At 34.1% G+C, this 14437-nt stretch overlaps 1 protein-coding gene across 1 annotated transcript; it reads left to right on the top strand.

Moving 5' to 3' along the window:
* Nucleotides 1–1204: 1204 nt before the first annotated feature.
* Nucleotides 1205–6591, top strand: LOC132057100 (uracil phosphoribosyltransferase). Its single transcript, XM_059449546.1, has 12 exons — nt 1205–1448; nt 1739–1822; nt 2454–2532; nt 3142–3200; nt 3439–3516; nt 3748–3829; nt 4173–4221; nt 4427–4488; nt 5639–5706; nt 5823–5878; nt 5978–6025; nt 6122–6591. The coding sequence occupies exons 1-12, from the start codon at nt 1341–1343 to the stop codon at nt 6171–6173; spliced, it is 825 nt and encodes a 274-aa protein (XP_059305529.1). The 5' UTR covers nt 1205–1340; the 3' UTR covers nt 6174–6591.
* Nucleotides 6592–14437: the final 7846 nt, after the last annotated feature.

Below are 14437 nucleotides of genomic sequence, written 5' to 3'. Positions count from 1 at the left end.
GTCAAGAATGCGTGTCTGATTGATTCAACATATTTTTGCAATAGTATGATATTTATTTGGAAATGAAGATTTCAACAATATTGTACGAAGCTTGCATAGCTCAATTGAAAGAAGGATATAACAAAGGAGACAGAATACAACACATTTCGTCAAAGTTCTTTTCCAGACATGATCTTCAACAGAAAGTTGAGAAGACAGTATAAAAGATTTGGATGCGTCATCTCCAAGAATTTAGTGATATTTTAATCAGGGGGAGTATAATACGCGCTGTACTCTTTTTCCTTTAGCCGAGGTTTTGTCCCACTGGATTTTTCTTGCAAGGTTTTTAACGAGGGCAAAAGAATGCGTGTTACAAGATATGTGTACTCTTTTTCCTTCACTAGGATTTTTCCCACTGTTTTTCCTAATAAGGTTTTAACGAGGCACATTATCTATATGGACATCCAAGGGGGAGTGTTATGAAATATTAGAATAATATGATGGATGTCCAACTCCTAAAGATTTAACTCCCACAACTCTTCTCCATGATGTAGTTAATCCTCCACTACTTCCTCACCATTATGTGGTTATTACTCCCACACCTCCATGATCTCCCCCATAGCTATCCCATGATGTCAATTAGTAAATGTCATCTTTAAGATATCCTTGGTAACTCTACCTCTATGTAATAGTATAAATAGAGGTATATGATGTGATATGAAGACATACTTGAAAACACTTGTACACACTTGATACTTGGAAGAAATAAGAACCTCTCTTGTCTCTCTTTATCTCTCTAATTATATTAACTTTCATCCTTTAATATTGTTACTCTTTTAGTTTGATTTTACAACAGTGTATTTGGTCAAATAGAAAACAACTTAAATTAAGTTAAAAAGTGCTTAAATAAGCTAAAATCAAGAAGTTGCTCAATTCAAATTTTTTTTTTTAGCTTAAAAGTCATTTTGATTTGATCAATAACTTTACCCTTTTATCTCTTATATTTTCTGTTAACTTTAATACTACCCTTACTTCTAAGAATCCTTTAAGCACTTTCATCCAAACACATAATTATTTATTTATAAAATAACTTTCAGTACTTTATACATTTATGCTTAAAAGCCACTTTTTTCAGCTAATCAGGCCGGCTCAACCCTCCCCGTACCCCCACTGACTCTGTTGTTGTTGTTCGGTAAATCTATGTTGTTGGTTGTTGACTAAAGAAAAAAGGGGGTAAAACCCATAATGGAAGGGGTTAGCTTTGTTGTAGAAAGAAGCCTTGCTCACCAGTCCCGAAGAATCAGGCATTTGATACCCAATCCACCTACAATTCTTCTGCTCTTAGCTTTACCTTTTTACCAATGGCGTGCCACTCTCTTATTTATACCCCCCCTTACCCCCACCCTCCTATTTCTTTCTCCGCCTATCGGCAAAATAATCTGCCCACACTCAATTTTCACTCTAAAAAGGTATACTTTACTCAACCCCCACAACTTAACAACCCCATTATCTCCCCTTTTACATATATGCACTATGTTTAATTAATTTGTTTATTGGGAGGGGGTGGGGGGTGTATACACCCTTTACTAGCTTTCTTGCTATTTTTTAGTGTTTTCAAGAATTAATCTTGGGGATATATATATATATATATATATATATATATATGGATTCATGTAATCTTGGGAATAGATAGGCTATATATGTATGGTTAATTTATAGTATAAAGTAGAGTTTCTGTTTTTGTTATTTTTGGCTACAGGTTTGTAATTCTCGTAGTAGAAGGATGAGTTTGGTTTGTGCTATGGCGGCGGAGAATAAAGTGGTATCTGGTGATAGAATGCTGGTAATTAAAGTTCACTCTTTTAAGGCTTTGTTTGGTTGTTTAAAATATGGGTGATATGATGGAATCTTTTGTTTTAACTCTTTCTCATGATGGGACAAAATGGTTTTTTAGCAGACTAATGTAGAAGCTATTTAGTTTAATTGGTTGTGTTAAAATGTTGCTTAATTAATATTTTTGGCAAAGTTGAAGGGGAGCCTTGGAGTAACCGGTAAAGTTGTCTCCATGTGACCGGGAGGTCACGGGTTCAATCCATGGAAGCTGACTTCTTGGGGGCAAATGCAAGTTAAGGCTGTAAAGTGGGTACAATAGACCACTCGCGTCCGGCCTTTCCCAGACAGCGCATACGGGAGCTTAGTCTTATTGGGCTGCTCCTTTATTTAAGATTTTGCACAAAATGCGGGATTCATTTCTGGTGATAGAATGCTGGTATAAAGTTCACTCCTTTAACGCTTTGTTTGGCTGTTATGAATATTGGTTTGATAAGGAATGTAATGGAATCTTTTGTTTTGGATTTTCTTTTTAACTCTTTCTGATGATGGGACAAATTGGGTTTCTAGTAAACAAATAGGGAAGGTATTTAATTGAACTGGTTATGTTGGAATGTTAATTATTTATTTTGGTTGTTATACAGGTGTTTGTTCCCCCACATCCTCTGATTAAGCACTGGGTTTCCGTTCTTCGAAATGAACAGACGCCTTGCCCAGTTTTCAGTATGTGAAGATCTTCTAATTGATGTAATTGTTTTTCGTTCAAGTAATTTTACTGGTTGAATTAACTTTATTTCAAATTATACTGAACTGGATGTGAAGAAAGATAATCTGCCCCTTTATGTGTGTTACTTGCACCTTTTGCCAGTATGCAACCATTTCTAAATTCTAATATTGTCTCATATTGTGTGATTGTACATCCATCTTAATATCTGCATTTGTATGTAACTCGTCTTGCGGCTATATTGGGCCTTAAACGCTGAACGTTCGCTCTTATATTACATTGTTGGTCTCACAACAATTGCATAGAACTTGATTTTCACTTTGTTAGCTATCTTTTCATCGAGTAATTATATGGAACTAGAGAAGCACCTACCAATATGACTTTAGGCAAGAAACCAAAGCATGCTTAGGACCTGAGATTTTCTAGGCTTTGTCAAGTCACGTTAATGCTGTACTATGTCCATATCGACAGACTCAGATTATTCTCTTTGCTGTTTAAAATGTCTGATTAGACTAATAATCATCTTCAATCCATTATGCATGTATGATATACATTTAGCTGTCTTCTTTGATAAAAGTATACATATCAATTGGCTGTTTTGTTTGTAGAGAATGCCATGGCTGAGCTTGGTAGATTGCTTATGTATGAAGCTTCAAGAGATTGGTTGGTGAGTTATGGCAGTATCTGTTTTTCGTTATTATGTGTGAAAAACTCTTTTACTATAAAAGTATAAATTCATTAAATGTAGGATGTTCAAAATGAAAATAACTTCATTTTTTTCTGATCTTTATGCAATTGAAGTAAAACAAAACCACCCTTATCTGTAAACTATAACGATGCCAATGGTTTTGGTGAACAATCTTCCTTGTCAAAATTGTCTTAAAATACTTATGATCATTATGCAGCCAACCGTAGCAGGAGAGATCCAGTCACCAATGGGTGTTGCATCAGTGGAATTCGTTGATCCAAGGGAGCCTGTTGCGGTAAGTTTTCAATTTTCTGCATCTTTGTAGTACAAAAATTCGGCTATTCCTTTCTATTTGACTCTTTCGTCTACGGCCTCCCGATTGGTTCATGAAATGGTTATTAATTTTGGTGACTAACAACTCCGGTGGTTGTGGTTTTTATGATTTATTTGTGTGAAGCAATATTTCATAAAAGATAATTTGAAGATATCCCATGGTGATTCATGCACCTGATTCCTTGCTCTACAGATTGTTCCCATTTTGAGAGCTGGTCTGGCTCTTGCAGAGCATGCGGCATCAATTTTGCCAGCAACAAAAACATATCATCTAGGTAAGGACAATTTTAGATCATCTCTTAGCATTGGAAACTAGAATCTCTTATTTTCCTAACCTGTAGGTGTGGGTATCCATTGAAGTACAAATTATAGTAGATAAGTTGGTGATTGAATCTTAAGGCGATTGCACTTATCTACTGCTTTATACGAGTGTCACACACATGATATGCTCACGTATTTGCACAGAATCCTCTCCATGCAAAACAGAGTTTCATTTCCAATCATGTTTAAAACTATGTCACTTTAAGATCCAAATGCAGTCCTTTACTTTGTTTGTTTGTGTTTTTTCCGTTTATTTATTTTCATGATTTTAATTTTTCTTTTCATTCTCAAATTAAGGTGTAAGCAGAAATGAAGAAACACTTCAGGCCTCTGTATACTTGAACAAGTAAGTATCTTTGTTGAAGCTGGACTGTTGCTTGTTATTGTATCACGTGGCACTAGGTTTCTGTATGAAATATGGCGTGCTATTGTACAATAAGTGCACATTGTTGCGCTGTTTCTTCTTTTATTTGAGCTTGGATTATACTTGTGTCTCTTGGCCAACAAACTTTGGGGTAAATTCTCTAACTACTTTTCCATACATTTCATAGGTTGCCTGATAAATTTCCTGAAGGTTCTCGTGTGATTGTTGTTGATCCAATGCTGGCAACTGGTATCAACACTTTCCCCCTTATATTTCTGTAATTTTCATATTTAAGGAACTCGTGAATTTCCACATATTAGTTCTCTATTGTCACTCTATGGAAATGGGTTGTGTATTGCAGAATATTGACCAATAGGATAGATGCTCCCTCTTATTGTACGTGTTGCTCTCTATCTCACAACATAAATTTGTCCCCTTGACTCTATGTAGGGATGTAAAATCAGCTAGTCACTTTTTTAACCTAACAAATGTAACTGTTAGGTTAGGCATATGTTATCCAGTTCATGTAGAATCATAAGACTTGGGTCAAAACTTTATTCAATGCTTCTTGTCCCGAACTATTCTTGCCCTACCCCAATTATATTCTTATCTCATTCTCTAAATTGTTTTGTCTTGCACTGCCAAATTGCTGAAGTGCGATTAATCTGAATTTAAACACAAGTATAGGCTCAATCCTCGTAGGCTTTTTAGTTTGTGTAGTATTTGTTGGAGTAGAGCCACTTAATTTCTTATAACAGACACACTTAAATTATTCAAATGGATGAAGTATTCAGCAATTCTGCTGAAGGTAATACACCATAACCATTCCCCTCCCCTTCCGTAGTTATTAGTTGGAGCTCTAGGTTCTCTAATAAGAGCTAGTAATTGCATAGGGGTGTAACAAGCTTTGCCCTTGTAAGTATTCGAGGCTATGTGCCTTCTTTTGTGAAGGAAGTACTTCCCCTGGAAATCCAAATCAAGGAGTCCAGATTAATTGCTACCAGACTTGGTCTGTCTTTTTGTGGCAAACATTTGTCTTCTCCTTCATTTCAGTTTGTGTAGTCAAATGAGTGTTATCTCATAGAATGTATGGACAGACAGAGGCGTGTCAGGATTTGAAATGCGTGGGTTCTGAACTGCCACCAGACTCATAGCTTGTCTTAGTTACTGGGTTTGCAATTAAATATTTATACATGTTTAGTGAATTTTCTCTAATACAAATACAAGATCTAAGAAAGCTACTGGGTTCATCCGAACACATATGAAATACTTTGCCTCTGCCCCTATGGACGGCCACATGTATAATCTTGTGGTAGTATATCCTTCAGTCTTATGCTTTGAAAGGTAATTGTCACCCGATTTGTTTTCTAATCTGACTGGATTTTTTGCATATTCATAGGTGGTACAATAGTTGCAGCTATTGACCTAATAAAGGAACGTGGAGTTGACAATAGTCAGATTAAAGTGGTGGGTTCCCAACATAATCATATATGTTTATTTGCTAAATATTTGTTTGAATTTTTTATGTCTCAATTTACATTTTATGTTTTCAACTCGCTGATAACACAAATTGCATCTTTCAGATATGTGCAGTGGCTGCTCCTCCTGCTCTCACAAAGCTCAGTGAGAAGTTTCCACGGTAACTAGTTCAACAACTCGAAAGCCTATCTATCTTCTGTATTTGAATCATTTCAGTAAATTTCTTTAATTCTTGTTTCTTGGTTTTCTGTTTTTCCAGATTGCACGTATACGCTGGAATACTTGATCCAACTGTTAATGAGAAAGGGTAACCTATCGTTGAACAGCCTTTTACCTTGATCACTTCTCTAAATAGCACACCTGTGCATCATGCCTTTGCTGTTTTTTGCTCAATAATTTTCAGGTTTATTATCCCCGGATTGGGAGATGCTGGAGACCGTAGCTTTGGCACATGAAGTAATGCGTTCACCTGATGAAATTTCTTGCCATATCATTCTTTATAGAAGTGAAACACGCCTTGTGATGGGGGGAGTTGGGCGCCGACCCCCCCTTTTGTTGCTCATCTTGTTTTCCACCATATAATTGTTTCCCAATTTTGGAACCATGAGGTACTATAAATACCTATATGGCAAAAGACCTGCTAAAGTTCTCTCCCTCTGTCTGTTTCAATTCTTAGAGTACGAATTTTGAAGAAGTGAAAAGAGTTCGAAATAGCTTCAAACGAAAGTGAAAACAGGATGCCAAGTTACTAGCCAAAGTTGTAGCAATCTCATCATTTCTCAAAAGTACTGTTGTGTCTATGTATTTTTAGGAACGATTAATCGACTGAATTAATTACTGAAATGCAAGATCGATTTGGTAGGATTCGCACAAGCTAATCCTATTTTACATATATTTACCTTTGGCTTGGCAGTACCTAGCTTCAAAATCGAATTTTTCAACTGCAATCTCGCAGGTCTAAATTTGATTCTGTTGGCTAAACATTAAATATTTTGTAATTATTTTTCGACAATCTTGTGCTCCAAGCGACTATTTCATTTGCTTGTTATCGTGGTTATTCAGTTGGATGTTTAGTTGATTCTCATGGAGCTTGAGTTTTGATGGAATATAACATAAGTTGATTTTTAATGAATATTGAGCTTGACGAAATGTCAGAAAAGTGAAAATTAATGAAAGAGATATCATTTCACATATGGATAATAGAAGGCTGAATTCATCGGGAGACATCTAAAGTTGACACGGTCTTTCACTTAAACAACTCAAATAAGCCTTGTTCCATATAGATGCATGTGATAGGGCTCGACCGTGTCATTTAAATACTTTTCGTTGACTTCACAATTTGCGTGAGTTTTGCATCAAATAGGTGCGTGAAAAGGCTAGTCTGAAGTGGGAAAAATAATTTTCTTAATTTTTAACTATTCTTTTTTTGGTTCTTTTCTTTATTTAATTTTGGGGGTCCCACTCACCCTCTTCCCCACACTTCTTCTCCAAATCTCTGAAAAAATGGCAGCTTGTTAGTGTTCCAATCTCTTAAAAATATGGAATTAAAAGTTGATGGACCTTATTCAATTACTAAGAAATAGGAGCAATTAATATCATCAAAAGCCATACATTTTCCTTTCGTTTCTCCGTAATCTCTTATGCACAGATGCTGACATTCATTCCATTTTTTTGATCAAAGAAGCTGCTAAATCAGATAACAATGGCAGCTTACACAGTGATAATGGAAAAATGGCAGCTTGCTGAGGTGGGAATTTATCTCGGAAGAAAAAGAAGAGCGTGGGTACGTGGGTGAGAGGAAGGGGGTGGGGGTTAGAAAATAGGTTTTTTCTTTTCTTTTGTTTTTTGGCTGCATTTTTTAATTAAGTAAGTAGCTTTAAAATAATTTTTCTACTCATGTTTTATTTTTTAATAATTATTTTGATATATATGCCACATGTCTTCATTTAATTTGCCTCTTTGGCATGTCATCGGCGAGTGTGTTACACTCACTTTACATATTTGGATGATCATACAAAATGTATTTAATCGGAACAAATTTAGAGCAGTATAAGTGCTCAATAGGAACACGCCTAAATTTAAATGTTTAAGTGAAAAATCAAGTCAACTTTAATAGGTAGATGTACGCTTTTATATTGTTTATGTTTTTCTATTGTGTACTATTGTATACAAACCCACTAGTTTTTTTAACAAAAGCGGATAACTTTTGAAAGATCAATAAACTAAACTCTTGCGTAAACACTATTTCCTTCGGTTAAAAAAGAACGTCTACTTAGCCATTTGCACACTCCTTAAGAATATGCAAATTTCTAGACAAAATTAGGTGATTTGACTAAACTATGTCTAATTAAATAAGTATTGAGATTTCTAGCCTGTTTGGCCAAGCTTATTTTTTCTCCAAAAATACTTATTTTTTCAATAAGTGCTTATTTTAAAAAAAATTGAGGTGTTTGGCCAAGCTTTTGGGAAAAAATAAGATTTTTGAGTAGAAAGGTTTTTCGGAGCTTTTTTAGTTTAAAAAATAACTTTTGCCCAAAAGCACTTTTTTGAAAAGTACTTTTGAAAAATACATTTAAAGACTTTTTAAAAGTTTCACCAAACACTAATTCTTTGCTCAAAAGATTTTTTAAATTAATTGGCTAAACACAAACTACTTTTAGCCAAAAGATTTTTTTTGAAAAGTACTTTTGAAAAAAAGTACTTTTTAAAATAAACTGTTTTTATAAGCTTGGCCAAACAGGCTATTAGTCTCTTAACACTAAATAAGGGCAAATCTGAAAAAATAAAGTTAATTTCTTCTTGATTTGATAAGTTGATATTCTTTTTTAATCAAAAAATAAAGGATAAGTGGACATTCTCTTTTAACGGAGAATATCATATATTTGCTGCTGTAGTCTTCACAATATCTCTTATAAAATTTAGTCATCAGTAACGTTACGTTTAGTTCAAAGAAAGACAGCGAATAAGCACTGATGGATTATTCTGCTCATCCCTGTCGTTTAATAAAAGCTAGAAGAGAATTCTAAATTCTGTCTGTCCAACTAAACAGACAACTAATAGGTATCCATTTTGGTTGTTCTTAAAATTTATTCGCATTCGATGTTCATACTAAATCAATGAATGCACGATGACCTTTATCTTTACCTTGACCTTTGTCCGAGGAGGGTCAATTGACAACCCTTTTCGCCAAATTACACTGCATGAATAGGCCGGTCCTTTTATATGTATATAATAGTACTATATTAAATATGCTTGTTTTCTTTGTATATTTATTTGTTTATATTTTAAATCCCTTTAGTGAAAATCTTGACTCAGCAACTGCTTGACCGCTTATGACTTTGCTCTTTGTGCAACCGTAAGAAAATAGATATCAAAGCAGTAAAGCACAAAACAGATGACAATATACAATTGACACACACATATTCATGGAAAGGACAAGAAAGCCAGATGAAGTGATGATAAGAACCAATGGAAGTATGTTAATTACCTGTACTAAAATGAACACAATAAATCAAGAACCAATTCACTATACATTGTACTTCTGATTCCTTACGTACTCACATTCACCAACCAACCAAAAGCTAATTGAAGATTAAGGTAAGTATGTGAAAAGATACGAAACTTCCCTTAAAATAAAAGTAAACCGTCAGATTGATGGAGCAGTGATCACTCTTCACTATTGACTAGTCACACGCCATAGCCACCATCACAAGTGCAGGCACCAGTGCCACTGCTTTTATCACCTTGAGAACGTGGTTTGCTACTAAGGCAACAACAAATGAGACCTAGTGCTAACATAAAAAGCCATGCAGAAGCTAAAGCTTGTACATATTTCATGTAATATCCCATAACTAATCAATCTTCCTTCAATATTTATTCCTCCTGAACTTTGAGACAATTGAAGAGAACTAACTTCAATAGGAAAAAATGAGGTCGTTAGCATCAGGGTCCATGTTTATTGGAATTGTGACACCAATTATATTAGTGGCTTTCATGGGAAAAAAAAGATGAGGAAAAGAATGTTGGAATATAAAAAAGAATGTTGGAATATAAAAAAGGAATAATGGGATCTTCTTTCTTTAAGTAGGAAAAGAGTGAAGGAGAAAGTTTGGTTGATAGAAATAGTGGTGCGCATATGATGGTTTGAAAGAAGCCAAGAAAACATGGACCAGCCTGTTTTGTTCAATCCCACAGTGGTATAAAGATTGGTATATTTCCTATAAATATAGAAATCTAACATTAATTATCCGCTTTAACGGGATTTTGGATATTCAATAAGTAGCGAGAGTTTTTTTACAAACACAAAATTGGCATACAGATTTTTTTTTATACAATCCGGTCTAAACATACAACTTACATACAATTATATTGTTATATGTAATTCGTATGTTCTTTATATATTTTGTATGTCGTATCACGTGTGTATGTCACTTTATGTCCAGTGTTACAATGGACATACAAATAACATGCACTCGAAATACAAATTGCATACAACCTATTTATATATATTGGGATTTGGAGAGAAAAAAACATTGTTCTTCTTCCTAGCTCTTCGAGTTTCAATATGAAATTAACCAAAATCAATTTTAATCTTCGACGAACTCCCTCAAAATTGAAATATAAACTCCAAAGGGTAACACCCAATTCAAACAAATAACAATTCCGTAAAACCTCATTTTTTAAATCAAAGCTTTGAAGTTTTTTAATGGCTAATTGATGGAACTTCTAATGGAGTTTGCTGCTTTGTAATCATTTCTTACAGACTTTTTTCCAAAAATGGGAAAATTGTGATAACAATCAGATAAAAATCTCTCTGAGTTTATTGTAGGAGTTCAATTATACATATGTTCCTGTATGGCCAGCTCTTTTAGTCTTACTTTCAAATTCAAAGGCTTAGGATTGAAATTTTTTTCTTCTCAAGTTATAATTTTGAGTATCAAAAGTCATCACTAATGCATATTCATTCCCGGCTTGGGTGTGTTTGGCGTGAGACAGAAAGAGGGGAAGAGAAAAGGGGAAAGATTGAATCATAAAATGGGAAAAATTGGAGTTCAATCTTACTTTTTATTTTTTATGCAATTGGTAAATATCATTATATTAGGTAATTAAATGGGAATCTTTCTAATGGTGGTGATTAGGTTTATTATTTTGCATATATATATATATATATATATACACATATATATACATATATACACATATATATACAGTATACATATATCACATATAAGATATATATATATATATATATATATATATATATATATATATATATATATATATATATATATAAAAAAGTAAAAAAATTATAGTATTGTCCGATCTGTATTTTTAGCTTACTCGAAAATCAAAACAATTTTTTTTTATCAAAAAACAATCTGATAACATTAAGAGTATCATTACACAACATTAAAAGTATCGCAGTTCATATTGTGTCAGTCCAGAATCATTTCGGACATAGTATCACTTTAATCAGGTAGACTTTAATTTGAAGACATAAGAAGTATTAGTGACCGACTACATATACAATAAAAAAAGTATTAGTGACGGACTACATATACAATGTTAATTAACAGCCTCGCAAGCTCTAATAATGAGGTCCTTTTACCTTAATAATGAGATAAGCTCTAAAACAGCGAATTCCGCACTTCGAATTGAATGGAGTACAAGGAAAAAAGAGGTACACTCATTATAGGAACAAATAAGTTTACCTTTAGCCACTAGCTAAGGGGCAGCAGAAAGGAAAGTTTCAACAAAAAAGTCGAGAACAGTTGAATTTCCACATATGCAAGTTAAACATCACTTATTTATAGTTCTTACTCGAAAATCAAAACAGAACCAATTAACCAAATACTATATTTTTGTCAAATTTGAACAATCATATATATATATATATATATATATATATATATATATATATATATTGAATTTCCCACACATGATCAGTAAGCATGCTTAGATTGGTTACATATATTATATTTAGTAGTACTTTTGTGCAAAGTTCGCAAGATTAAAAGTGATCGTCGGTCCGATATTATTCTGGACGAGCACAATATCTGTAAAAGGAAAATCATATAGTGGAAATAATTGTGAGGAAAAGCTAGAGAGCATCTTCCCTTTTGCATGGTTAGCCAGCCAAATGCATGGACACTTTCAAAGTTCACTTTCGCGAGTGACTTCCCTACACATGTTGCACACTTATTTGAAAGGAATTTCAACCTGTACTTGTAGTAGTACTTCGCCACAAATATTTTCCACTTATAATTTATTTATTAAGTTAAACATGTCATTGGAGATTAGGAAATACAAAGCTGTCTTAGATAGTGTTCTTCATGTCCAGCAGACTTCAAGCTGAATATATCTAACTTTCTACATTTGAAAAAATGAAACTATATCATATGCACTTGAAAATTTGGGCAGCCAGTTCCAGTTCAATAACAGTTTCAAAATGGCAAGTCCAATGAAGAGATTTTCGCCCGAAGCTGCAAGGACCTAATTATGGGGCAACTTGTCTTTACATTGCGGTCAGGTCACCGTTGCCACGAATCAGAATGCGAGTGATACCAACTTCTAAAGGTAAATTTAATCCTAAAGCTGTTAATATTGTTGCTAGTGACGAAACTGCTCTTGTTAGTGAGAGATCTGGTGTTGTGAATGAGAAATCTGGTAATATTGTTGCTAGTGACGAAACTGCTCTTGTTAGTGAGGGGTCTGGTGTTATGAGTGAGAAATTTGGTGTTGTGCGTGAGAAATTTGGTGTTGTGAGTATGAAATCTGGTAATAATGTTCCTAGTGACGAAACTGCACTTGTTAGTGAGAGATCTGGTGTTGTGAGTGATAAATCTGGTAATATTGTTGCTAGTGACAAATAGCTATATCAAAGATCTTGTTAGTGAGAAATTCTTCCAAAAATTAACTTTAATTTTCACATTTACATTGCAGTGTTGTGATCGAGGGAGAAATTCTAAAGGTAAATTTAATCCGTGGGGGAAGAAATTTGGTGTTGTGGGGAAGAAATCTGGTGGTGTTGTGGAGGGAGAAATCTGGTACTGTGGGGGAGAAAAATTTGCAATATTGTTGCGGGAAGAAGATCCGGCCGTGCCGCCGATTTTCCCGACAACCGATTTTGATTATGGTGATCACTTCGATCATGACTTTGGCCATGAACTCGACCATGACCATGAGGCAAACTCGACCATGACCATGAGGCAGGGGTGGCTCAAGGGTGAGGCCAGTAAAGCCATTGCTTTAGGTCCCCAATTTTTTGAGGCTTCAAAATTTAACGATGTATTTTATGATTTTTTATTTTTTATCTTAGACAATATTGAAGATTGTGAAAAGAAGTTCTATAATAAAAGAAAGAAAGAAAAACTATCTACTTTTTAAGAGAAATATTTTTAGAACTTTGAAGTAAACAAATAAAGTTTTTACAACAACATCCAAGGTAATGTATTTAAAACACACGGCGAATATCTTATTAACTTGAATCAGTTACTATTGTAAATATTAATGTTCCTATTTGAAGTAAAAGACAACAAGTACAAAAAAATAAAAAAGCAACACTAAATTTTCTTATATATGTGTATATACTTATATACTTAAGGCTTCGCATTAAAATCTGGCTTTAGGTCATTAATTTTATTGAGACGCCCTTGCCATGAGGATGTGCAACAACCACTAAACTTGAATGAGCTTGATGAAGAGCCCCAATTAATCCCACCACTAAACTTGAATGAGTTTGATGAAGAGCCCAAATCCCACCACTCAACTTGAATTAATTTGACGAAGAGCCCCAAAACGTGGAGGATTCCACTGTTTGGTATGTCACAACAGCCGATCCCCATCTCTTTTTCCCTCTAGGCATTGCTGGCTCACCATACTTTGATTTTTAAACAGGTGTTGGGTCATTATTCCACTGCAATTTTTTGAAGTTATAATGAGTTGGGGCTTTTTTTTTTTTAATGAACGTGGAATGTAAAGGGGAAACTACTCATGTTTGTCATGAATTAAAACTTTTGTGTGTTTTTTCTAATTTTGATAGTGAATGAGAGGAGCTTCCCGTAGATGGGAATTGATGAACTCACCCTCTGCTTATATATTGTGGACTTTTAGAATCATTTTACATAAATTTTGGACTATGTTTTATTCACGAAAAGGCCACGCCGACTTTTGTGAAAAGTGAGACCATTTCATTTTTCATTTACACTTTAATGTGTATTTGCATCATCATTTTCGGATATGCACAAGGTTTTATCCTCTGGTCCGCTGCACTGCTTGACGAGTAATGTATACAAATTTAAAAAAAATGTGACAAAGCAAAATTTTGTTAAAGCAAAAACATTTGAACTTAAATTTGAATATATGAAATAATATAACTGATTTACTTTAATATTTATCGAATAAAGGAAATACATATGTTTTGGGTTCGACTTACATACACTAATAGATGTAACAAGAATGATTGTAAATACAACTAGAAGATATATTATTAGATTTAACTCATTGAAATTAGAAGTACATTAATACTAAAAAATATTACAAGTTTTATTCATGTGTGGTGTATGTAGCAACATTACATAGAGTGTAAATGGAGGGAAATTGAAACTTTTGATTTGACTACGTTGTGAGTAATGAGTGTATTATAGGTGACCCGTTTGGTCGTTATTGCGTTTCCGGCCCTTTTGACCCTTTGCCGAGCATGGTTAGCTCATTTTTGACC

The sequence above is a fragment of the Lycium ferocissimum genome, chromosome 5 (genome assembly GCF_029784015.1).
Source record: "Lycium ferocissimum isolate CSIRO_LF1 chromosome 5, AGI_CSIRO_Lferr_CH_V1, whole genome shotgun sequence".
Taxonomy (NCBI): domain Eukaryota; kingdom Viridiplantae; phylum Streptophyta; class Magnoliopsida; order Solanales; family Solanaceae; genus Lycium; species Lycium ferocissimum.
The sequence above is the reverse complement of the archived record's forward strand: the minus strand, read 5'-3'. Positions and strand labels throughout refer to the sequence as shown.

Excerpts from the sequence above, each read along its gene's own strand:
- LOC132057100 (XM_059449546.1), top strand. The coding sequence starts at position 1,341 with ATGGCGTGCCACTCTCTTATTTATACCCCCCCTTACCCCCACCCTCCT. Across the intron at positions 2,533-3,141 it reads GACGCCTTGCCCAGTTTTCA|AGAATGCCATGGCTGAGCTT; the intron begins GTATGTGAAGAT and ends TTTTGTTTGTAG. Across the intron at positions 5,707-5,822 it reads ACAATAGTCAGATTAAAGTG|ATATGTGCAGTGGCTGCTCC; the intron begins GTGGGTTCCCAA and ends TGCATCTTTCAG.